The sequence below is a fragment of the Schistocerca cancellata genome, chromosome 1 (assembly GCF_023864275.1).
Source record: "Schistocerca cancellata isolate TAMUIC-IGC-003103 chromosome 1, iqSchCanc2.1, whole genome shotgun sequence".
Lineage (NCBI taxonomy): Eukaryota > Metazoa > Arthropoda > Insecta > Orthoptera > Acrididae > Schistocerca > Schistocerca cancellata.
In genome coordinates, this window is record NC_064626.1 from 359435564 (window position 1) to 359463266 (window position 27703).

The 27703-nt window shown below is 42.8% G+C and overlaps 1 protein-coding gene across 1 annotated transcript in view; it reads left to right on the forward strand.

The window, feature by feature from the left end:
- The window catches only part of LOC126174324 (guanine nucleotide exchange factor DBS-like), a 377138-nt gene that overhangs the window by 142872 nt on the left and 206563 nt on the right, over positions 1-27703 (forward strand). Inside the window, exon 2 of the mRNA XM_049921026.1 lies at positions 17949-18026. Within this exon, the coding sequence (XP_049776983.1) occupies positions 17957-18026 (70 nt within the window). The 5' untranslated portion in view covers positions 17949-17956. The remainder of the gene's footprint in view (positions 1-17948; positions 18027-27703) is intronic.

Below are 27703 nucleotides of genomic sequence, written 5' to 3' on the forward strand. Positions count from 1 at the left end.
TTCACTATGCTGTTTGTAGTAGCTTACCCGCACTCCTATTTTTTTATTCATTATTAAACCTACTCCTGCACTACCCCTATTTGATTTTGTATTTATAACTCTGTATTCACCTGATCAAAAGTCTTGTTCCTTCTGCCACCTAACTTCACTAATTCCCACTATATCTAACTTTAACCTATCCATTTCCATTTTTAAATTTTATAACCTACATGCCCGTTTAAGGGATCTGACATTCTGCACTCCGATCCGCAGAAAGCCAGCTTTCTTTCTCCTGATAACTACGTACTCTTGAGTAGTCCCCGCCTGGAGATCCGAATGGGGGAATATTTTACCCAAGGGGACACCATCATCATTTAACCTACAGTAAAGCTGCATGCCCTCGGGAAAAATTACGGCTGTAGTTTCCCCTTACTTTCAGCTGTTCGCAGTACCAGCACAGCAGGGCCATTTTGGTTAGTGTTGCAAGGCCAGATTAGTCAGTCATCCAGACTGTTGCCCCTGCAACTACTGAAAAGGCTGCTGCCCCTCTTCAGGAACCGCACGTTTGTCTGGCCTCTCAACAGATACCCCTCCATTGTGGTTGCACCTACGGTACGGCTATCTGTATCGCTGAGGCACGCAAGCCTCCCCACCAAATGCATGGTCCATGGTTGATGCTTATATTTCACTGAAAATTATGATGTGATTAATGAATATTCAAAAAGTCATATAAATTACTGGGAGGTACAAGGAAATGTATGTTAATTATATTATTTAACTAATAAACGTTACCTTAGTATATATAACAAGTAGGAAAAAAAACCTGTTTAAATAGTGTTGCTAGGCTACATATAGAACCTTGAAATAAATATATTAAAGAAAAGTTCGTGTCAAACGTACACACTGTACACATTTTTGGATTGAAGGAGGCACTCGGAAGTGTTGAGAACACACACACACACACACACACACACACACACACACACACACACACACACTGTGCCCCTACATGGTGCTGGTTGAACAAATAGGCAGGCATGTATTTCAGCAGGTGGACTGCTTATGGTGGGAGAGTCATTGTGTGAGGTTGGTGGATAGCATTTCGGAGGGAGGGAGCTGGTTTGCCATCTGTGAATGCAGGAGGGAAGGGTGGCAGAAGTTATATGAGCTAGGCATATAATGCATGATTTCAGGGGCCGGTGGGAAGCAGTGCACACTGAAGACGACTTGCGGATGTAAACTGGTGGTAGGGCGGGGCATCTGCCTAGTCCAGAGAAGTTGTGGTGGAGGGCAGGATCCAGATGGTCTGTGAAGCAGCCATTGAAATTAATCATGCTGTGCTGAGCTGTATGTTTTGTCACCAGATGGTTGACTCTGTTCGTGGTAACAGTTTGGTGGTGGCCATTCATCCTGGTAGACAGCTGGTTTGTAGTCATACCAACATGAAAAGCTGTGCAGTGTTTGCAGCGCAGTTGGTACATGGCATGGCGTCATTTCCAAGCGACCCTGCCTCTGATGGGGTGGGATAAGCCTGTAGGAGTAGTAAGTACTGAGAGGGTGGCCTGGGCAGATCTTGCACATTGGTCTACCCCTTTGATTCTCGTGGCAAGGTGTTGGCAATGGGAATGACATAGGGATGGACTGAGATGATGTGTAGGTTGGATGGGTGATGAAACACAAATTTAGGAGGTGTGGGGAAGGATCTTGGGTGAATGTCCCTGATTGTAGGGCATGAGGAGAGATAATCAAAGGCCTGTTGAAGGATACGGTGGAGTTGTTCCAGTCCAGGGTGATATTCTGGGCGGTGGGGGTTCTCCTTTGTAACTGATTCTTGAGGGTGATGGGAGGATTAGGGGTGTGTGAGGATATGACACGGGAAATCTGTTTGTAGGTTAGGGTTGGGGGTATTGCCTGCCTGTGAAGGCCTTTGTGAGGTCTTCAGTACACTGGGCAAGGATGCTCTCATCACTGCAGATACGTCATCCAGTAGGCTGCATGGGAGGTATTTTTTAGTGTGGGAAGAATCTGGGTGTGGAAGGTATGGCAGGCATCGAAATGCAGGTACTGTTTGGTTGGAGGGTTTAATTTGGGCAGAGGTGTGGATGGAGCCATCAGAGAGATGGAGGTCAACATCGAGGAATAAGGTGCAGTGGGTAGAGGAGGAACAGGTGAATCATATGTGAGAGAAAATGTTAAGGTTGTGTAGGAATGTGGATAAGGTGTCTTGGACCTAAAGATAGAGTGAGAGTTTCCATAGCAGTTTTGCGCCCTAAAACCAAAAACAAAGAGTGAGAGTTCATAAACAATATTGTTAGTAGTAGCAAGTACTGCTCTGGATGTTATAAACACATAGTGTTTAAGAATATGAATAACCTTGCACATATTGGACTGTCTTTTATGGAGACTCTATAATAGCCTTTATGATGTTTCTGATCAGAGTGCTACATAGGAAAATACATGGCATTTTTCTTTTCTTTTTTATGTAGGTTTCTGGGAATGTCCAAATATGTGATCACTGTTGAAGAAATGTCGATAAAAGGAAAACGTTAGGCTAGTTGGAAGCCCTGCTTTCTACCACCTGGCATCTACAGTACTGTTCTTGTTACATCTTGCTCCACGAAGGTCGTGGCCATGCAGACATGCAACCTCAAATAAAGCACCGCAGTTGTGAAATCACCCAGGGTCATGGTAGCATCCCTGCCTCCTTCTCTAGCTGTGCAACAAGCAACCAAACTTTTGCCTTACAGGGCGAAGTTGCCTGCTACACAGCAGGCTGGAAAAGACAAGGAATACTCCTGTGAATACTGCCTACATCCCTCCAGCCAATAAACATTTGAGTCTTTCTCTACCAATCAGAAAAGCTCCAAGAAGTCAAACAAAGGAAAACTGTTTTCTCCTTCGCCGACTCAGAGATCCTTTTCGACAATGTTGCCATGTGATATCTTTGCCCGGACGACCTCTGTGCCACTGGTGCAGACCAACAACTGTTTTTCTGCTCTGGGCTCTGCAGACCGACAGCAGGAGAATGTTAGTGCCTCTGTAGACCTCAGGGAGCAGGGTCATTCAGCCTCTGTGCCCTGTATCAATGAGTCTTCAAAGGCTGGCACTTGGCAGCCACTGAGGTGACACCCCTTCATTTTTTCCTCTTCATGACTCGCCTCCAATGGAATGTTTGTGGCCTTCAATCTAACAAAGACGTACGGCTGCTCTTAAAATCACAGAGTACACTTATACTCTGCCTGCAAGAAACAAAACTGTGCTGTCACAACCACGTTCAGTCAGCTCCCTCATTTCTTCGCAGTCCTCTTTGACCTTCCCCCCGAGGACAGCATTCCATCTCATGGGGAGTCATCCTTCTCATCTTGGATAATATTCATAGTAACCCATCTCCCTGACTACCCGGCTACAAGCTGTTGCAGTCCACATTTTCCTTCCTCTCCTGACCTTTCCCCCTTTTTACCGTTCACTTCCCTCCGTGATTTGGGATCACCAGGGCAGACTTCCTCCAGCTTATTAGGCAACTCTCTCAAGCCTTTCTGCTGCATGGTGACTTGAATGCACACCATTCCCTTTGGGGCTTGCCCAGAACCTATCAGAGAGGTGCCACCTTAACATCTGCCTTAACAGGGGAGCACCCACATTCCTTTCAGACTCCACTGACTCCTATTCCAATTTGGACCTCTCCTTCTGCACTGCCCAGCTTGCTCATCTCGAGTGATCCATTCTCTCTGACATGTACTCGAGTGAACATTTCCTGTGTGCCATCCAACTGTTGACTCCTACTCCACCTACGTGCACAACCAAATGGCAGCTTTATAAGATCGACTGGAGGCTTTACTCCTCCTTGGCAACCTTCGATGAACATCTTTTCCCCAGTTGTGATGGCCAGTAGAATATCGTCAAACATCATCCTCACCACTGCAGAACATTCCATTCCTTGCACTTCGACTTTACTGTGCCGTATCCCGGTTCCTTGGTGGACTGAGGTATGTCGTGACACCATTCATGCATGGAGACGTGCTCTCCATGCTTTTAACCATCACCCTACAATGGCAAACTGCATTCATTACAAACAATTGCACAAACAGTGTTGTCCCTTTCTTTGGGATAGCAGAAAGGCCAGCTGGATTTCCTTCACTACTTCTTTTAATAGTTCCACTCCCTCTTCCGTCACGTGGGCCAACCTCCAATGGCTCTCTGGCTCCCTAATAGTTGATGATTTTTCATATATTGCAGTTTTCCACAGGCTTGTCTCATTGAGCAGCGTCTTCTGGGATGTATCGATCACCTTCACTTATGGAGCATTGTCAATGGATTTAGCTTTTCCAGTGACAAAACCATTTGTGTGAATTTCTGGCAGTGCAATTGTTTTCTTCCACCATCTTTAAATCTTATGCCTGTTATACTTCCATTCACTGAAATTACAAAATTCCTGTGGCTCATGTTTGATACCAAACTTCCTTGATCCTCCCATGTGTCTTACCTGGTAGACCACTGTACGCAGTCCTTCAGTGTCCTACGTGTCCTCAGTGGTACTTCCTGGGGTGTGGATAGGACCACCCTCCTCTGTTTCTATCAGTCCCTTGTCCATCCAAAACTAGAGTACGGGTGTTTCGTTTATGCATCTGCACATCCGTCCCTCTTGCGCCATCTCAATACTGACCACCATTGTGGCAGCCGTTTGGCCACTTGCGCCTTTTACACTATCCTGGTTGACAGTCTGTATGCTGAAGCTGCTGAACTACCACTGTCATACCGCCGCGACTTTCTGCCTTTTGTCTGCATGCCTGGCCACCCATCGTAAGCCTACTTCTTCGATGACTCCTTTCACCGCCCATATGAGGTGCGTCCTTCTTCTCTGTTACCTCCTGGAGCTCGCTTTTGGGTTTTGCTCTGGCAGCTGAACTTCACGTTACCTGCCACTTCTCTTATGGGTGTGAACCCTTCACCACCCTGGATTCGTGCAGCGGACCGTGTTCACCTTGGCTTTCATTCACTTGCTAAAGACGCCACTCCAGTCTCGCTCTATTGCTGTAAGTTTCACGACATTTGCATGGAACTTTACAATAGTCCCTTTGTGTACACTGATGGCTCTCAGACTGATAATGGTGTTGGGTGTGCCTTTGTCATTGGCACCGATGTTTTTCGGTATTAGCTCCCGGACCGCTGCTCAGTATTTATGGCAGAGCTCTTCTCCCTGCATCAGGCCATGCAGTACATCCAGCAACAAAGGCTTTCCAATTGCGTCATTTGCTCAGGCTCTCTCTGTGCCCTTCAGAGCTTCAGTGTGCTGCACACTGTCCATCAATTAGTGCAACGCATCCAGGAGATCTGTCACTTGCACTGTGATGTTTATGTGGGTTCTTGGACATGTAGGTCTGACGGGAAATGAGGCAGCTGATTCTGCTGCCCAGGCTGCAGTTCTCACATCTCCGCCTGCTAATTCATCCATTCCCTCTGATCATCTCTGTGTTGCCATCTGTCAGCAGGTGGTGCCACTTTGGCATCACCACTGGTCCTTCCTTCATGAGAATAAGCTCCAGGGAACTAACCCTGTCCCATTGGCTTGGATGATCTCCTCTCGGCCCTCTTGTTGTGAGGAGATCATTTTACCTAGGTTGCATATTGGGCACTGTCTTTTTAGCCATCACCATTCATTACGTGGTGCTCACCCTCAACTATTTGCTCATTGCCCTCAATCTCTGACTGTTTGCCATTTCCTAACAGAATGCCGTCATATGCATTTTACTTTTTATCCATTGTAAAAATGTGGCGAAAGACATTTAATCTTTAGTTATGACATCCGTTTCTCTATTTTATGGATCCTTCTCCACGTCCCTGTTTTTACCTGTCTTTCCTTCCATCAATTGGGCTTTATGTGTAGTCTTTTTTTATGTGCTACTGACTGTGGTTGCTTTTGCACCCTAAAACAAAACAGAACAAAAGAACAAATCTTTATTCTTAGCAAAAGCCTCTTTTTTAATGCAGGTTTAAATAACTGTCCGTAATTAGAATGTAAGGTTTCCAGATGATGAAATGGAATGGCAGTTGGAACAAGATCACTATGTAGCAAATATGAAACCCATAGAATGAATGTGTCCACTGCAGCAGAATCGACATCAAGAAAACTTGGTTATATGTCTTGACCCTGCACTGACATCATCTACTGGATGCACAAGTTGAGTTATGCCCATGTTCATAAGTGACACTACAACCCCTATGTGTACTAGGACCTACACAGCACAGTAATTGAGGCTTGGGGTAGGCAACAGCTTTTTTGCAATTCCATTGACTGCTGTGGACACAGGTGGAATGAAGTGAAGTGGGTCATTATCATAGTGTGCTGCTGTACACTACCCAAGGTACACAACAGATAAATGTCCTATTTTATTGTAGTCAAAACGAGTGGCATCATGATGAGGAGAGTGGAATTGCTCACACCTATTGCCACAGTCCGGATACAATTTTCTCATTTTATTTTTATGGGGGGTCCACAGCCTCAGTGTGTTTAGAGAATGAAAACATGGTCCAAGTAGACTGTAATCTGCTTATTATCTTTTTGCAGTTAACCAATTTCAGCCATGGGTCATATTCAAGCACATATTTGAAGATTCATTCTTCATTTGAGCATATAGCTCAAAATGTGTACTTGAAGATGACCCACAGTTAAAATTGGCTAATTGCACAGATAATAAATAGAATACAGGTTATACAAGATAGAACACAGTTTTATTTGCTTAACTTAATGCAAAGTAGTGCTTCAAATTCCTTTTTGCTGGGCCAGTGGCATTTTTACAGCCCTTCATCAGAATTACAGTTGATAGTAATCCTGCTTGCTTAAGAATTGTGAAGCCATCATAAATTTATGAGAGAGATAATACTCCAAAGAAATCTTCCTGACATCTCTTTCTCCTGAAGAAGCCAGAGCTCGAAGTGTGTCCTGGGGCTCCTCCAACAACTACCAGTGGCAACAAGTATTGTCATTTTGCTTTTACTTGAAGACGTGCGACTTCCAAAAATAATTAAAATGACATTTTTAATACTGAAACAGGCTCATTTTCTCCCGTAGATCTCTTCCAGTCCTTGCAGATACTGCTTTATGGGGTAAGATAGATGACTTACATTCCATGATGTCTTCTCTGTCTTAAGGGGAGTTGGAATGCCCTATCTCGCCAATGTTAAATTTGCTAACTTTGTGTACCTTTTTCTTTGGAACTATTATCTTCAGAACTTTGAAATTCTGGCAGAGGTTTTCAGCATATATTGTGAGCCCACTGAACTAGAACCAATGTTTTCTTTTTGTTGGTATAGTATTTATGAATTTTTTACCATTAAGCCATTTTTTATTGGAAAAAGTATAACATAAACTTCCCTAGTTCAGAGAATAAGCCAGTTCTTGTCATGATTCTAGTTCAGTGGCCTCTTTGAACTGTTTTGCAGCATTTCTGAAAATTTGAATGTTGTTGGTTGAGTGGTTTATGAGATAAAGGTACATGTAACACTAAAAATGTCAAATGCCAGAAAATGCGATTAAAGTAATTTATTATGAAAATTCACAAATACCTTTTATTCTATTATCAAAAGTGTCCAGCAGAGTAATCAGGGTCATCTTCTAGTTCTTCTTCTTCACCTAGAAGCTTTCTTCTCCTTGCTGCCCTTGCTTTTTTTGTATTAAATTCAGCTGCATACTGAGCCTTCCTTACTCGCACGCTGTCCAGAAGCTGAAGACCTCTGATGGTGTTGATACCAGGAGCAATGCCGAGCCTTGCCATGACCTTTAGCCTACCCATATGACCATCATTGAATGAAATAACAGCATCACTGACTCCCCATTTCAATGTTTTTATCCCAACAAATACATTCTTAGGTACACGAGTCCAAATGAGGTTGTTGAACGACTCGTTTTGATTCTGGGTACAACCATGAAGACATTTTCGCAGAAGATCAGGATGCCCCAAGTCTCTATATATTGGTTTAATTACTTCCATAACAGCCAATGGAATATAATTTTTATGGTGATAAGGATCCCCAGTAGCTTGAGATTTTCTATAATTGCACCATGACTGAGGACCATCTGGACAAGCAAAATGTTGAGGATTATCATCAGTTGATGATCGATGTAAATATGTGGCCCATACAGCTTGTCTCATTTCCTGCAAATTATTTGCATTATTTCTTATTGCCATACCATAGTATTGTTGTAATTCATTTATAATTTTATCTGACAGGCGACCTCTAATGGTTTTACCATCTGACAAAATTTTGTCCTTCAGATTCTGTTTCAGTTTCCTTAGACGAGTGCCCATTCGTTTCTGAACATGACCGACACATTCTAGTTTAGTTATTGTCTTATTGACATATGGCATGGATTCTGTAACACTTTTGTATGCCTTGGAGTCCCCATCTCCAAGGAATTTTGTGTAAAATACTCCCCGTTCTTTTTCTGATCTGCTAAACATTTTCACAGCAGCGGCAGCCTCCATGCCTCCACTCGTACCTTCATAATTCTTGCTACATATGTGAGCTGCTTCTATCTTACCAGATGCACAATGGTAACAATGTTTAGTGAGCACTTCATAGTCCAAAACTTTACCGCTGTCCACACTAGTAACAGTAGCAACAGCATTTTTGGATGTGTGACCCCTTTTCTGCCAGGTTCCATCAAAAGCAACAGGGATATCTGGGTTTCCTTCATTTATATATTTTGCTTCACTGGCAGCAGCTTTCATTGATAAATCTGCTACAGACTGAACAGCATCTCCTATCACTTCAGTGTAATTGTCAATTTTAGCAGGTGGAGGTGGAAGATTCATTATGGCACAAAATGTTTGAGCAGCAGTATGTCCTTTACCAATTGCTCTCATTGCATACATTAGCCTGATATTACTCTCAAACAAATTGCTACTGCATGTTTTAGAGCTCCAAAAACAGGTCTCATTTTCACAACTGGCACAAACTATAGCAATTTTGCAGGAAAGTCCTATAGATTTTGTTATGTTCATATCAAAAGAACCTCCACAAAGATTACAACACAAACATTTCTTCATAAACTCAGTAAAAACAGGAAAGTCGACTAAAACATATTGTTCATTAGAAGCTTCATCTGTAATTTCACTTGCACAGTTTGATAACTTCTTTTTTGATGCACTGGTGGGCGTGTCTCCTTCACACATCTCAGCTGTACAAACGTCAGAACTTTCACCAGCATCAACAGGTGCTGAAGCAGAATCACTTGAACAAACGTTATTTGTAAATCTATTACCGCGAAACTTTCGCTTTTTAAATAATGATGCACTCCTAGGCATCGTAGAAACTACGCACTCACCACTGAAAGTCAAAACAAGACAGATAACAAACTCCAAATGAGCGACAAACTAAACTCGAGGCTCAAAACAAACACTCACAGATCAAAAACTGAACAATAAACACAGCTAGTCGTAAAAACAATGGTACCTATGGAAGGATCAAAGATTCTACAACTGAAGAGTGAAATCCACAGCCTTCTATATGTAATGTTTTCGGAAATGCGAAGATTTAAATGTGTACAAATCACAAGATGGGTAACTTTGCTGGGCGCACATGTAATTTTGAAAAATTAAATAAAAATACTTCCAATTGGAATTTCTTAACAAATTTTGCACCATTTTAAGCAGAAAATTTCAAATTAAGTTATAAGGTTAAAAACTGAAAATGTGAATTTTTTCCATTTTCCGGCATTCCAACTCCCCTTAATCCTTGTCGTGAAAAAAGCAGAAATGGGTAATCAGTAAGGCTAACTGGTTATGATATAGCCAACTGGTGGTGACATATCATCATCCAGGAGGTAGATCATATGATAGAGGTTGTCCTCAGAGCCAGTGCATCCAAAATGTGGTTGTTATTTTAGGAGGCAACCTGTTTTCTGGTGGGTTGTCAGACTGCATTGTGGGACATATGGTTGGTGACCTGAAGATTCAGAATCAATCTATTTGCAGAAAATCTAACAGCATTTCAGTTAGTAAGGGCTAAAGTAAAAAAAGTTAATCAAGGAAGGAAAGAAAATGCTGTGGTACATGTTAGTGCCGAATAGACAATCACGAAATGTTAGTCAAAGTATGAAAATGTATAACAGGAGTTTCAGGAAGAGAGAAAGTATGTACGTGCAACACTAGTGAAGAATGCTACCATATTTTGCATTTCAGAGAATGTAGCTCAAGCAGTGGAGGAACACATGTTTGAAATTACTAGCTCAGTCAGCCATACTTCTGTATTCTATTCAAATTGTGAACCTGTAGACATGAACATTTTTATTGTACCTGTAATAATAGAGGTGTACAATGAGGAAAGTGAAATCAGCCCTACCAGCAGTCACGATGTTTCAGCTGGATCAGAACAGATTTACTACAGTACGCACTAACTCCTCAGACTTCATTCAAAGGAAGTCTTCCTTGTTGCTTTCAGCATAATTTGGATGGTGACCACTATCCTGGCTCAGTCAGAAAGTAGTTGTATTATCCTTTCTACAAGTAGAGGAGAACAGCACACACTCCCTAGCATCTGTCATGACATTGCTCTTATGGATTATTCGGAATGGCTCCTTAAACCCTTAGTAACGTCACTCCATTGGAGATGGCCCTCCCATGCAAACTCCACCTTATGTCACTCTTCATTAACTTGTCTGTGACAGTATCTGGAAGCACAACATTATCCAACAACATGAATGTAGAATTCATGAATAGCTACCCCTCCTAATTCAGTCCTTCATGAAAGAACACTATTTTCATTGTAGAGTTTGTGAATTCCATAAGGCTGATTCTCATACAAGAGAACTAAATTTTCAAAGAAATTGTGGTATGTATCTTATTTCCATTTTAGTGGATAGATTTATATCTACAGTGATGCCAAAAGATTCTTTGTGTGTGGATGATTTACCAATTTTTGGGGTTGTGGGCCTAAATAAATAAAAATGGAACCTGTATAGGATCACATTGTTATCCATCTTCTGTCCATCTGACAGTTTGAAAACCCTTTTTCTCAGGAATGGGTTGCTTATCAAGTTGAAATTTATGCCCCTTGGAGGTGTAAAAAATTGAAGTTTCTAAGTTAGTGCAGTCAAAAGAGACGGCCATTTATTTCGCATTTTTATTACCCACAAACTTGCTCATCAAATTCTGTGGGATACTTTCTGTTGGTCTGGAATCATGAAATTTGGCAAAAAGGAAGGTATCACAGTGCAGCCAAAGGAAACAATTTGAAAACTGGAAATTTGTAATTACAGCACACACAAAGTTTTTCGTCGTTTCATATGTGACACACTGTTCGTCCATCACTTAAGACCCCTTCTTCTCAGGAATGGGCAGATGTATGAAGTTGAAATGAATGTCACAGTATCTGGAAGCACAACATTATCCAACAACATGAATGTAGAATTCATGAATAGCTACCCCTCCTAATTCAGTCCTTCATGAAAGAACACTATTTTCATTGTAGAGTTTGTGAATTCCATAAGGCTGATTCTCATACAAGAGGCCTGTGGCAGTGTAATAAATTTAAGCTTCTAAGACAATGCATCAAAGTGGTATGGCCATTTGGATCACATACAGTTTGAGTCAGGAGGAAAGGTACTTGCTTTGAGGGGTGATAGTATTAGTGATTCTGAACAAAAAACTTCATATGGGTGTATGCCCTGTTCCGAGTGGTTTCCAAGATAGAACACATTTAATACAACTTTTTTACATTTTTCTTGAATAACTTGAAAACTGCACCCTCCAGTGAAAACGTGTCTCAGTACAAAATTAAAGTATATAAAATTTCTTACATAAAATGTCCTATTTATTCTTTTCTCTGGAACTAATGGTTTGTACGAAGACAGCGCGAGAAGTTGAAAAACTCTCTCAACATGCATGCACTGTAGCTTACGTAGTTTTTGTAGGCCAATTTGATGTAGTTCCCCAACTTGATAGACCACAAATGTCCCTTATGAAACTGTTCGTCTCAACTTGCTACCTCAATATGCTATCTCAAAATGGCCTACAAAAACTACGTAATATACAAAGCAAGTGCGTTGCGCGAGTTTTTTAGCATTCTCGTGCTATCTTTGCACAAACCATTAGTTCTAGACAAAAAAATGAATAGGACTATTTGTAGGAAACTTAATATAGTTTAATTTTTTACTGTGACACGTTTTTGCTGGAGGATATGGTTTTAGAGTTATTCAAGAAAAACATACAAAAGTGATATTAATTAATCTCAGAAACCACTTGGAATAGAGCATACGTCCATATGAAGTTTTTTGTTCAGAATCACTAATACTATCACCCTTCAAAGTATGTACCTTTCCTCCTGACTCACCCTGTATTTTAATACTGCGAATGTTTGTTTCACATACACAACTTGAAATGCCGTATCTCTGTGTAGTAATCCGTCCTGGATATCTGATGATGGATAAAGTTTGAAAGGCATCATATGAGCAATAAAGTAATTCCTTGCTTGAAGTTCGTATTTTAACATTACGACACATTCAGCGTTACTGGAGAACTACTGATTGTTATAATAATGGTCACGTGCTTCCTGTATGACTTTGTCACATTTATGTAATTAAAATTAAAACATTCTCGAAAATTTTGGGATCTCTGGAACTGTTATCTTGCTAGTATCAACATTGAAAACAGGCAAAAGTGGTTGAGATTCAGGATTCACAGAATGGGTGGACTGTCTATTAACATAATTAAGTTTGTGTGGAACCCGCAGTGCAAGAGTCCTACTCAAACCAAGTATTTTTTTTTTTATTTTTTATTTTATTTTTTTTTAATTCCTCATCTAATTCTGACATGACAGTAAGAGAACATTAGCTAACAGTTAAGAGACTGTAACTGTGAACAGAAAAAAGAAAATATTTTGTATAGGTTTTAGTTGTTCATGCAAATATTATACTTAAATGTTAATTGCATGACCACTAATGATCATTGCAGTTGTGGACCTTCAGCGTACGGTACAGCACCACTCCTCAGGGCAAGAAATGATCATCTGTGTCGTTGACACATATTGCTCCAAACACATCTTTCTTATAACAAATACCAGCAGAAAAATACTTCTATCAGAGCACAAAAAAGGCAAATATGCTCCTGTTTAAAAGACTCTTAAAAGTGGGGTACCAGCTGCCTCATTCTACCTTCCTCAACAACCTTAAAAATTCTGGGGATACGAACATATTCGTGCTCTTTTTAACATACAAGTCATCTCACACTCCCACAAGCTCCCATAACCGTAACTCGCTCACACCCAATAGTCAATTGCTGTACATTGCTCGTACCCATCCATTCCCACGTGCCCATTCTCATTCATTAATTCGGCCCAACTCATTGTCGTTATCTCCCTGTCACTGTCTCCTGTCTCTCAGTCACAGTCCCTTTCGTTCTGCCCTACTACTACTATTACTGTTTCTTCTCTCTCTCTCTCTCTCTCTCTCTCTCTGTCTCTCTCTCTTCCTCGTTGTCATAGACTCTGTCTCTCATTATCTCTGTCTTTCACCCCACTTCCTATTTCTCAATGTATTCCTCTCTCACTGACACTGGGTCCTTCACTTTTCCTGGCACTGTTTTGTCAACTATGTTCCACTACCACTGTGCCCTCCCTCTGTCTCACACTGCCATTGTTTCCTTCACTCTGCCTAAACCACAACCACTGTCTCCTATCTTCCACTGTTTATTACTTTTCCATTTCTATCCCTCTGCTACTCTCTCCTTCTTTCTGAGCATAAAAAAGGGCAAATATGTTCAAACGCCAAACTTATTGGGAAAAATTTTATAGGTGCTGAGGTAGGTAGAATGGACTGTTTGTACCACACTTTTCAGTCTTTTTAACAGCAGCATGTTCTGCCCCCCCTTTTTTTTTTTTGCTCCAATAGGAGCACTTTTCTTCTGGTCCCTTTCTTTTCCCTACCACTGCAGTAAATGCCATTCTATGAAAATAACTTTATGGACCAGCAAAATTTTGATAGTTTACTTGTGTGAAATTGAAATAATGCAAAACTTTGCACCTCAGACTGAACTCTTTGTGCACAAATGTTTTGCATGTGCTTCAGTAAGAGACCTTAGAGTTCTCAGAACCCTACTGATGATATCACTTTGCAGCCTGTGCTACTTCACTTTATAAACTGTTTTCACCTCACACTGGATTTTACGTGTACAGTTAGGCTAACTTATAAAGATATCAACAAACTTTTGTAGGTATTTTGAGATCAGGAGTATATGGTAAAAATTTCATCATTAACTCTGCGTAGCCATCTCGGAAACCTCGTCTTAGTTTTGGGGGGGGGGGGGGGGCAGGTTCTAAGGAACTGTCCTTGAACTAATAGCAGTCCCATAAGCCCCATAGGGCCCACCATAAACCACATCAAATACAAAAAGAACCAACTAATTTGCTCCATTTGCCTAAGCAGGAGGAAGTGTGTAATATTCATGGCTTGTACTGTAAGATAGTGACACTGGGATGTTCCTTTTGTTGTGTATTCTTATGGTGCCTGGCCCAAGGGCTATCCAAAACACCTGACACTTTCTTTTCGTCACCCGTAGAACCTGAGGTATGAGCGCCAGAAGAATACCATTTTTATGCATGGCATTGTGGAACATATTAAATAACACACATTGCCACATGCATACTCATACAGAAAGATTCTGCATCAGTGCACATTCCATTATAAATCAATGAAGGTGAATGCTGTGATAGTTCCTTTGAAATCGCGACTGGCAATTTCCATCTTCAAACTTGTTTGATTCGAGCATTGGTTTTGACTGTGATCTAGATGCTAGTAAAAACTAGAACAGGTGTATTCTGTTTGACTCTTGTTGCTGATAATAAAAATCAGTTTTAGCTGATCTGTGAATTAAACAATCACAATACAAGATACCAAAATTATTTTCATGTATGCTTCACTCCTTGTGTAGGGTTCAGACTGAAATTATTTACTCAGGTGTAAAAATATTCAAGAAGTTCCCATCCGACATAAAACAAGAAATTTGGAATCCCTTTCAATACTTCATTAGCCACATCTCCTATAAATTATTTAATTATCTAGCATCAGGGATTGAAAATTTCTATTAACTACAGGACAAGAATAAGTGTAAGTGGTAAAGTTGCTGACAATTAGTAGTGTTTGTGAACAGCTCTCTTTGAAAAATAATGATATAATCAAGAAACTTTTAAGCTAACAATAAAAGATAAACAGCAGCTGTTTAATATAACTGAGGAAACAACAGCTTTTGTTAAAATTAACAGTTTCTTGTTCACTTATCAGGTTACATTTACCTAATGAAAGCACAAATCTTATTAATAAATAGTATAGTAATATTTCATTGTTAGTGCAACGGTAAAAAGCAAGTTTGAGGCACTTGCCTCTCTTCTGTTATTGGTTATCTTAAGCCACAACCCTGAAAATTCTCCTTGATTGTGGAATGTATGACACACAATAAATGAACGAAAACAAACACTATTTCAGTGATTTAAGATAGATTACTTGATATAGGCTGTGGTTGTTTGATCTGTGATGAGTGACACCTTCCTATAAATTTCTGGTGTAACTACATTGTTACCTTGAATTTGGATTGCATTTCTTTTCTCACATAACAGAATATGGTGACATTTTATTCTGTATTGTTTATGGTTTTTGTGGCTCCTTTAACTTCCAGATATTATTGTGGGTGTATCTTTGGCCATCGCCTGTCTTTCAGCATTGAAATGCGTAGGACCTGTTGTCATTTGAACATAACATGACAATGCCACATACATCCATTCCTCTGTGGCCTCAGTTTATTACTCTTATCTCTTATAGTTCATCAAGCATTAATCTCTCATACTTTTGGTGCTACACTTTTTAATTTTTGAAATTGTTTTGTTATTTCTTAAAAGGTTGTCAGTCCAGTAAAATTGGAGTGGTAGCACACATCGCTTATAAGACATTGTTTTTAAATGTAGGGCTATATTTAATGTTAAGGTAGTGTTTAACTTTCAATATGCAGGCCATCTCAAGTTTACTCACCATGTTTATTCACGTATTTTATTACCTCTACTGAGTCTCCTAGGTTTGTGTATATTTTGACCAATCCTATTTTCATTCCATCTGTTTTATCAAGTTTTGCTATTAGCAGCAGTTCAACTTCATCCAATAGATGATATTGTCTATGGTATCTTGCAGGTGATGTAGTGGATTGCCGACATCTTTACACCATTTTGTACTCCCATTCAGAGTTTATGAAGGTGTATTCCAAAACAAATAAAAATCATCAAAACAACTTGTTGATTTTCTGTCCTTGTCATAACAGTAAGGAATGTTATGAATGTGGTTGTTTTTCTTATTGATATCAAGGACGATTTTTGTGTGTTTGTAATCTTTTCTGTATAGTACAGATTGTGATGAACTATCTCTTTCCATAACAATTATAGGAAAAAGTCACTGAAAAAGGGACATACAAATGATATATTTGATTTTCAAGTTTCCTCTTTAGTATTTCCCCAGATAATGAAGTCTTGTAATACACTAAGGGATACAAATTACAACCCCCAAAAAGTAGTTGTGTGAAATAAATAAAAGTTGGTAGGTGTGTTTCTAAATCTGAAAGATGAAGTCTATTCAGCTTTTGTGCAAGTCGCATAAGAGTGGTCCTAATAATACCACTAAGAGGATGCAAACCAGGTAACGATCATGAGGAGTTGATGTTGGTCAAGAATCCCTTTAAGGTGACAAAGATGCCATTATTAACACCTCACTGAGTTTGAATGAGGTCAGTTAGTAGGGCTGCAAGAAGCTAGGTGTCCCTTCTGTGATACTGCAGAAAGACTTGGCAGGAATGTAGCCACTGTAAATGATTGCTGGCAGTGGTGGTCTTGAGAATGTACACTCACAAGACCGGACTCCGGATGGCCTCATGACATTACCGAAAGGGAAGGCCATTCTATTTGTGTATGGCTCTGGCACATTGTACTGCATTTGCAGCAGCAAATTGAGTAACAGCTGGCATCACAGTGGATGCAACAAACTATTACAAATTGGTTACTTCAAGGACAGCTCCGAATCAGACACCCTGTAGTGTGCAATCCACTGACCCCAGACCACTGCCATTTACGACCTCAGTGTAGTCAAGCGAGAGCTGATTCGACGGCTTGGTGGAAGAATTTTGTGTTTTCTGATGAAAGCTGGTTCTGCCTCAGTGCCAGTGATGGCTATGTGCTGGTTAGGAGGAAGCCAGTTAAGAGCCTGTAGCCAACCTGTCTGTGTGCTAGACACACTGGATCTACCACTGGAGTTGTGGTCTGGGGTGTGATTTTGTATGACAGCAGGAGCTTTCTCATGGTTATACCATGCATTCTGTCTGCAAATTTGTATGCCAGTCTGGTGATTCAACCTGTTGTGCTGCTATTCATGAACAGCAATCCAGGGGGTATTTTCCAACCGCATAATGCTTGCCCACATATCGCTTTTATAACCCAACGTGCTCTGCAGAGTGTCAACATGTTGGCTTGGCCTGCTCGATCACCAGATCTGTCTCCAATCAAGCACATACAATACATCATCGAACAACAACTCCTGTGTCATCGGCAGTCAGCATGAATCCTCCCTGTATTGACTGACCAAATGCAACAAACATGGAACTCTATCTCACAAACTGACATTCGCCACCTATACAACACAATGCATGCATGTTTGCATGCTTGCATTCAACGTTCTGGAGGGCCCACCGGTTATTAATGTACCAGCATTTCACATTTGCCATGGTTTATCTTACAATAAATGTGATGTTGCAATGTTAATCACTTAAATATGTTATCTAGACAAATGTAGTCCCAAAATGTTATTACTCTAGAGTAATTACTTTTTGGTGTTGACCTTTTTTCCCATCATTGTGCTAACCTGTATTCATAATTGTTTGATTTATTAATTATTTTTTACATTGAGATTCCCAGTAATTTTGTTAACTTTAGCAACATTTTTGCAGATGATGTAATGGAGACAAATGAACTGGCAGTCCGAGATGTTGTTGATCTGCTTCATGCAAAATTTGCCATTATAACTGGTAAGTTGTATAATAATAAATAATTTTCATGGTACTAGTATATATATCTTCATCTAAGAGCATGATGGTTAATCTAGGGTCACATAAATTACTGACTTGCAACTGCAGGGGAATAGGGCAATATGGAGAAAGGAGGAAGTTGTCAATGAAAAATAGCCACAAGATCCAAATGATATATCTCTGTATTTTTTTAGATAAAACAATGCACACCAATGTGTTTGTTTGAACTAGTAGTACTTAACAGCGTTATTGTTTCCAGATCTCTTCTGGGAAACTGTCAAAACAGTTCCCAGCAGAATTGTGTGGGTTTAGGAGCATCTTAAGTGTGTAACATGTCTTTTTGTGGGGACATAATCACAAACAAAGGTCGCATTGACAGTCACATGGGCTGTCAGACTGCAATGCCTAGTTAGTCTTATTAGTGTTGTGACATAGCCACTTGTGATTCCTATATCATCAGCTGAATGATTCTGGCTGCATAGTTACATATGTGGGGAAAATGTGGTACAGTTTGTCCAGTACAGCAGTGTCTATGATACCTAGTTAAAAGGAACATTCTTTTTACAGTAGCCCAGGAACTGTTTGTGAGTAGCACACACCCTGTGACATCCCTAGCAGTACACTGAGACAGTGGTGGCTGGTGGCAGCAAAGACATTACTGACACAAGTCGTCTTGTTAGTATTTTAAACGTAGCTGCAGAACAGCAGCGGTTTCACGTAATAAAATTATAAACAGCCGACCAGTTGCAATGGATAAAGAAATTCTTTACCTAGGTTTCGACAAATATAAATTTGTCACGTTAATATAAAATAGCTCATGGATATTGCAGAGCTCACAACTGACTCAGCTCTGCAAGATACATGAGCTATTTTATATTAACATGACAAACACTAATTCTAGGGTTATATTTTATTTTTGACACATGGATCTATGCCGACAATTGTAAAAATGGCCATGGTACATTAGTCCTTACTAATGTAAAATTGTTACCTTCTGAAGAAGACAAATCTATATTTGTCGAAACCTAGCTAAAGAATTTCTTTATCCATTGTAACTGGTCGGCTGTTCATAATTTTATTCGTCTTGTTAGCTTGGTGCTACAAGGCCAAGCTGGGCAACTGAGATACACCAGTGCTGTGTGACATTGGTGGGAAGTGGACAGGTTCCATGTTGAACCCCAGATCCTTGGAGACAGGCTGGAGTGTCGGACAATGGCAGTACTGCTCAATGATGTTGAAGTAACTTTGCCATATGTTCAACCACTGACTGGCGCATAGGCTGTGCTAGTCAAATGGACGTGCTGAAGGAATGCTGATATCATCCGTGTTGGGATCTTGTAGTGTGTGTTTATTTCCACCTCAACCTGCATTGTTCCTGCTTCCACCCCCCCTTCACCCCCCCCCCCCCCCCCCCCACTCCCTGCTCATTATGATCCTCACCAGGCGATGTTATCGAGCTGATTTGTGTGTTATGCTGCAACCACTGCCATCAGTCCTAAAACCTGAGACATTGTTGGTTGTTTCAAGGTCACCACTGCCATCAGTTCTGAAACTTGAGCCATTATTACTGTGAAGGAAATTGCAGAGTGTACTTCCAATTGTACTATATATTAAGGTACGGAGTGAGGGAAAATGACTTGGTAAATGCTGCTGGAAAGCTGTAATTAATCAGTGTTATCTTCGTGATCACTGCAAGAACTGTAGGGAAGCGTAATATATTCTTAGATTCCTCACTTAATACCAGTACATGAAATTTTGTAAGTAGTCTATCAAGAGATTTGTGGGTAATTTCCTGGGTAATTTCCCTGTATCCTACCAATGAAACTACTGTACGTGGACAATAATGTGAGAACTATATATCACAATTGTAAAAAGGCACTTATTTCATCCATTTCTGGACACAAAGTATTTGGGACCAGAGGCCTACAGATCATCATAACCGCTCTATGACAGATAATATTAAGTGTAATAGTTTTAGGAAATGGTTCATCTGTTTTACCTAGTTTATCATTTACCATCACAATATCAGCACAAAAATCTAAAATTGTCAGATGTAGTGTAATGTATGAAGTAGATTTGGATAAAAACTGACCAAATATCACCTAAGAAGCTCTTCATCAGAAATTGCACTAATAATTTTGAGTCAGATCTTCATTTCTCAACCTATTCTGGTTCAATAATATTTAAAGTAAACTGGCAAATTTATTACAATAGTTGTAGATGTCTGAAAAAGTGCTCTGGACAATTTTTGATCTGCTGTTAGAACTGCATTGTGAATGATTTACATTCTAAGGGTGCAGTCACATCTCTTCCTCTTTCTCATTGTCAATAGGCATATTTTTTGCACAAACAAATCACAGTGACTAGAACATAGTTTTCGTTTCATGCACTGCAAGTAATCTGCTCAACTGGTGAGGTGACTGTAGCAAGGTAAAAGCTCCTGGCAGGAAAGTGAGAGGCTGTGCCAGGAGTGAGGCTGCTGCATAACTGTAACGAGGCACCCGGCCAGCAGTGAGACTGCACCATAGCTGTACCCTTTTACTCACTCCATCTGGATATTTAATGGCAGGAGGCACGCTGCCACCACCAAGTCAGCTGTTGAAATGCTGTGTTGTGCTACACCTTGTAGCAGCCCAGTCAACCACTAATGGCAGAATGCCATGTTAAAACATGCTGCGCTGTCACTATTGCTGTTCCCTCCTGCAGAGTTACATTGGTTGCGGGTCCACATTCCCCTTGACTGGTTGTGAAGGCCTGTCTGAAGTTCATGCAGCTAAATCCCCCCCCCCCCCTTCATCTTCCCCCCACCCCCTTAGGAGAATTTGGTCTTCTGAAGTCCAGCCTCCCCCCCCCCCCCCATACTTCCCCTGCTCCTGTGATGCCCTTTTCCCATACCACTATTTACACTTTGCCTGTTATTCTTCCCTCTGGACTCCATCACACAGCATATAATCTGCCTGCATCTGTTCAGAGTTACATTCACCATTTATAGTGCCATAATTTTCACACTTATGTTCACTTTCTATGTAGTCAACACTCTGTGTCAGTCAACACTGATCTGTGCACTCTCACAAAGTCCCATACTGTATTGACAGTCTGCGAAATTCACTCGTTTCTTTTTGGGGAAGCAAGTGTGTTGGATAGCTGTTTGCAGATTCAAGTTAACATTGGGTAAGAGCAGGACTACACCCACCCTTCCCCCTTTCTTCGTTGCTAAGCCAAGCACGCAACCTATTCTCTGAGCATGTTGTGCAACAGCCTAGCAAAAATTTTGACAATTTGGAATCATTTAGCTTGTTATTAAGATGGTTCAGAAATGGGCAAATGTAATTAATCTTGAGTCTGAAGCTCCTCAGTTAAATAGTTTTCACAAGAGCTGATGTTTTAAACAAGTTTTACATCCACTGAAATGTGAAGATGCAAAGTTGAAATTTTAACAGCACATAGATTTTTAGTATAAAAATGTTCCGTAGAAGTTTCTGTTGAGTTATGTTAAATATTTTGCTAGTTATAATTGGTTTACCAACATTTTACATCCACTGAAATTTGAAGCTACAGAAGTGAAATTGTAATAGTAGATGTCTTTAGCATAAAACATTTTATAGAAGTTTCTGTAGTGTTATAGTCAATATTTTCGAACTATTTCCGTGTATTGTGGATTTTTGATGATGTTGTAAAGTGTAACAGATTATCTAAAAAAGAAACATCCAAACAGGCCTTGGAAGGCCCCATTGGCAATGACCAACTGCCATGTCATCCTCTGCCAATAGGCATCACTGGATGTGTGGGTGTGGAGGGGCATGTGGTCAGCACACTGCTCTCCCAGTTGTTGTCAGCTTTTGTAACCAGAGCCACTGCTTCTTGACCATGTAGCTCCTCAATTTGCCTCACAAGGGCTGAGTGCAGGCCGCTTGCCAACAGCCCTCCACATACTGGACGGTCACCCATCCAAGAGCTAACCAAGCCCAGCAGTGATGATAGGATCTTCGGTGATCTGATAGGAACGGGTGTTACCATTGTGGCAAGGCCGTTGGCACAGATTATCTACTCTTTAGACTTAAGTTATGTTCTGCAGGAGCATATTCTCGCTATAAAATAATGAAGATATACACAATTGGAAGGAAATTAATGTATTATTAAAGTGTCCAGTGATGACAGAAAGCCCAGTTCAAAAGACAATGACTACTCAAAATTCTACCTAGAAGTAGAAATGGGAATCAGAATTTAAACAGCATGTTCTTTAAACATCTATCTACTATGTGAAAAGTCAGGAAGTAGGTGTAATCCCAAATGGGACAGTTATTAGGAATGGGATGCAGCAAAAACGATGCTTTTAAAGCACAGAGTTGGGTGCACTGATGAGCCAGAAGCGAGCATTTCATTTTCCGTCTGTGCCAAGGAGATATTAGTAGCTCCACCACCACACTGATATGCTGCAAGTGTCACCCAGTGTGGTGTCTCTTCCACCTTTGTGCCTTTCCACCTTGATGATGATGTTTTGGTTTGTGGGGCACTCAACTGCACAGTTCTCAGCATCTGTACAAATTCCCAACCTTTGCTCACTTCGATCTTGCCACTTTCATGAATGATGATGAAATGATGAGGACAACACAAACACCCAGTCATCTCGAGGCAAGTGAAAATCCCTGACCCCCGCCAGGAATCAAACCCAGGACCCCGTGCTCGGGAAGCGAGAACGCAACCGCAAGACCACGAGCTGCGGACCTTTCCACCTTGGTACCCTTTCTTTCCCATAAGATATTAGGTCCAAAACCCAGCATCTTGAGGCAAGTGAGCACGGTAGCCATCCTATTGTGGGGAAGGGGGAAGGGGGAGGGCGGTGGTCCTCAAGTGCCTGCGTGGCAGCATGCCACTGACAATGCATAATTGCACTGTTCATGCGTGGGCTGATACCTCCCTATGTGTGTCAAGGGGCACGTGCCAATTGTGACAGGGGCTCAGCAACTCCAAGCATTGGATTACTCGCCAGGTAGCCATTGCTGAGGCTGGGTGGCACCCATGGGGAGAGCCCGCATTTGGAATGGGTGGCACCGTGGTGGATGACTTGAGTATAAAGCAAATGAAACTTTCTCCTGCTGCTGGTCACATGGCCCCAATAGTCTCTTCTGAAGGAAAGTACTCGTGTAACGCAGTGAGATATGAACCCAAAATGTTTTTTTCCATGGCTGTGTAGTGAGAGGAACATCAGGCCAAGCAACAAGCAGAGCAACACTCTCCCAATACTAGTTTGTATAAGGACAAATGGGGATTCTTTTTGGCCACACAGCCTTATTCTTTGTGGAAGACAAGTTTGGTGAAGTTGCAGCCATCTCCATAATGAAGAGTGGGTCAATTTTCATTAAAACATCATCCCCATGGACATTGCTTCCTTGTAACAAGCTGAGTAACATTCTGGTGAATATCACTCCCCATAATAGTCTCAACATTGTTAAATGCATCATTTTCCATTGTCACTTCCTCTTGCAATCTGATGATGAGCTATGTGCCAACTTGGAGTGCTGGGGTATACACTTCGTTGTGTCCATAGGGACCCAAAGGACAATAGGTTTGTTATTGGGGCCTTCATCTTGGCCTTTGAGGGCGATTCAAATGTTATCTCCCCCCCCCCCCCCCCCCCTCCCACACACACACACATGGTACTTCAAATGTATGAAATTCGAGCACATGCCTTTGCATTGCTTGCCAGCCCAGTCTGCAGGGATTGTGGACAACCGCTGCATGTGAACATTCCTTGTGCTCTTGCCTCCTCTGTGTCAGCTGTGGAGAGCACAACTCTCCATGCTTACCAGACTGCACTGTCTTTCAGAGAGAGAGAAATATACAAGAATGTAAGACTCTGGACAGGCTGATACAGCAAGAGGCTAAGAAAGAGTATGAGCATCAACATTCTCCATGCGTGACAATGTTGTGCTCTACAACAATGATGACATCATCCTCTTTACTGATAGTACTCTCCTCCCTTATCTATCCTACAGTGGGCACTAAGGGCTGCTCAACTGTGCATGCCCCACTGGTGGCTGAGGGCTCTCCTTCTGCTGCTTCACCTACACTCACTTTGGGAGCTATGGCTTGCCACCCACCAGACACACTGCCCATCTCCCAGCTGGAGATGCATCATCCACATGCAGCTCTTCACCCCAGGAAGGGATCCTTGGGACACTCCTCTTCAAGATTTTTGCCAGTCTGCAATTGGATACCAGCCAGTGGCTGAAAGAACCACAGGCTCCTGGTCATGGGGCTTCATATTCTTCTTCAGTCCCTGAAACTAATTCAGGTAAGTCTTCCAAAATGAAGGAAATTCCAGTGGCCCACCAGATCCCAAATGTCCTGCTTCTGTGGCTGTGGCAGCGACCTCATTGGCCCGTGAGGCCCCAGATGGCTCTGCACAACATGTCTCAAAACCTGTGTGTCTTGTTACTATACCTCTCAGCCAGTGGCATCAGATTACCATGGGACATAACCTGCCTCCTTGGCCCGTTCCCACCCCCACAGCACACCGACAGCACGATTTTCCAGTGGAATTCTTTTGTCAACCAAATAACTGAGCTACATCATCTCTTAAGCTCCTCTCCTGCCTTCTGCATTGCCCTTCAGAAAACTTGGTTTTCAGCAACATGGACTCGTGCCCTTCGTGGCTACTGGGGATATTTTAAGAATCACACCAATTATTATAGGGTGTCGGGTGGAGTTAGCGCACATGTTCTAGACTCTGGATTTAGTGAACTTGTGCCTCTTGATATAACTTGTTGATATAACTTGTTGATATAACTTGTTGATATAACTTGTGATGTTTGAGTAAGGGCATTTCAGGATTTTACCACCTGTAATGTTTATCTCCCTCCTGATGATGGACAGCCTCAGAACTTATTGCCTGCATTGGTTTCTCAACTCCACCCAACTTTCTTAATCTTTGGTGGTTTCAATGTCCACAACCTTCCATGGGATGGATCCATGATCGCAAGCCATGGCAAAGACATGGAAAACATACTGGCAGATCTCAACCTCTTTCTCTTGAATACTGGTGCCTCCAAACACTTCACTGTGGCACATGGAACTTACTCGGACATCCCCCTGCGGGTCCGGGGTAAGAATAGGCCCGAGGTATTCCTGCCTGTCGGAAGAGGCGACTAAAAGGAGTTTCAACCGTTTTGGCCTTCCATGTGATGGTCCCCCTTGGGATTTGACCTCCTTTTTTCAAAATTCTACAGAAGTACGAGCCTTTCGGGGAAGGACACCTTACGTGGTGTAACACTGGTCCTCAGTGCACTAAGACCTTGGCACTCAGCATTGTAACGGCGTTGTAACCACACCCACTATTCCTCAAATTGGGCCTAAACGCCTGATGGGTTGCACAAGTTATGCCCATAGTGCTTCCCCATCTGCACCTACGATCATGATGGACTTTCCATGGCACCCGAAATCCAGCACGGTAGCCAGCCCGTTGTGGTGGGGTCGTCATGTACCCTCTAGGTTGTATCCCCCTGACAACACAGGGATCGTACTGCCGATACCTGAGCTGCACCCTCCCCACGTCGGCCAAGGAGTAGATGCCAGTCTCCTTGGGGCATCAGGACTCCCGGCAACGCTCATCCTGCCAGGTGGCCCTTGCTGAGGCTGGGTGGCGCCCATGGGGAGAGCCCCTGGTCGGAGTGGGTGGTATCGGGGCGGACGTTTCGCAGATGAAACGTCAACATGTATCAGGTCGATCTGCGGCCGAATCTTTTAAAGAGAAAGGTACTGTCTCTGGTTCTGGTTCTCCTGCCCTTTCCCCCTTGGCCACTCCCTGGGAGGAAGGACAGGCCCGCCGGCTTGGGGCGAAGTACTTCCCCCGTTATTTAGTCTGTTCTCGGACCGATGGGGGGACGTTCGCCACCACCAAGCCCATGTTCTTTGTCCAGCACATCGAGGACATCTTCAGGGAAATCGAGGCTCTCAGTAAAATGCGTTCGGGGTCCGTTCTTATAAAGACCACCTCCGCCACACAGTCGGCGGCGCTCCAGGCATGCGACCGACTAGGGGACATCCCAGTGTCCATTGTCCCGCATCTGGCACTGAATAGGACGCAGGGGGTTATTTTTCATCGGGACCTCCTGCTGCAATCTGATGAGGAGCTCAGGGCCAACCTGGAGCGCCGAGGCGTGCATTTCGTCCGGCGAGTCCAGCGCGGCCCCAAAGACCGTCGCATCGACACCGGGGCCTTTATCCTCGCCTTCGAGGGGGATGTTCTCCCGGAGAAGGTGAAGGTGATGTGCTACTGGTGCGACGTGCGACCTTACATCCCGCCTCCTATGCGCTGCTTTCGGTGTTTGCGCTTTGGGCACATGTCGTCACGGTGTGAGGCTGAGCCCCTTTGTGGCGATTGTGGACGCCCTCTTCGTGAGGAACATACATGCACCCCACCACCTCGGTGCGTCAATTGTCCTGGCATCCACTCGCCTAGATCTTTAGACTGCCCCTCATATCAGATGGAGAAGAAGATTCAAGAATTAAAAGCTTTGGATCGTCTCTCTTATTCTGAGGCCAGGAAGAAGTATGACCGCCTCCATCCCGTGACGTTGATAACTTCGTTTGCCTCAGTCGTGTCCACTCCTTCCACAGTATCCTCACTCCTATCCTGTCCCCCCTCCACCTCCTCAACCCATCCGGGGTCTATGCCTCCACCTCCCAAATCCCTCCCTTCCAAATCCTCCTCCCTCGCGGCCCCTGCCGCCTCTGCCCCAGGTGCCACCCTTCCTCCTCCTCCCCCTCCGCCGCCTGAGAAGTGATCCTCTTCTCAGGCGTCCATCGGGGAAACGTTCCGGACCCCGGCTTCTGAGGTCCGGCGTTCCAAAACAGACCCCGCGCGTGAGGACTTTCTTCGGGTCCAGCCCACCATCCCCGTGCCTCATCGGACTTCCAAGAAGGCCTCCAAGAAGAAGTCTTTATCCCCCTCTCCACCCTGGCGCATTTCGTCTGACACTCCATCTGTGAGTCGCTGCTCCCGGCCGTCCTCAGTTTCGCCGGGACGCTCTGCTGCCAGGCGCTCAGCTGGCCTCTCGTCGGCGAATGATGCTGCCCCTCCTACGCAACCCGGGAAAGCAGCCGCAGCTGGCAACGACTCGATGGAACAGGATCCGCCTCCCGCCGGTTGTAGCGTTGTTCCCTCGAAACCTGGCCCTCCATGGCCGTCGAGGTGACCAGCTCTTCACCCGTTTTGTTCCCCCTTTTTTCTGACTAGCGATGGCTTTGTTACATTGGAACATAAGAGGTATTCGATCTAATCGGGAGGAATTACAACTGCTCCTCCACCTGCACTGTCCGCTCGTCCTTGGTCTCCAGGAAACCAAGTTGCGCCCAACAGACCGTATTGCTTTTACCTACTATACCTCGGAGCGGTCTGACCTCACCCCTGTGGACGGTATTCCAGCTCATGGTGGGGTCATGTTGCTCGTTCGGGACGATGTCTATTACCATCCCATCGACCACCCCACTCCAAGCAATTGCTGTCCGTATTACTCTTTCTGCCTTTACTTTTTCTGTTTGTACCGTCTACACTCCATCGTCATCCGCAGTTAGTCGGGCTGACATGATGCACCTGATTGTTCAGCTTCCTCCGCCGTTTTTATTGTTTGGCGACTTCAGTGCCCATCATCCCCTTTGGGGCTCTCCTGCATCCT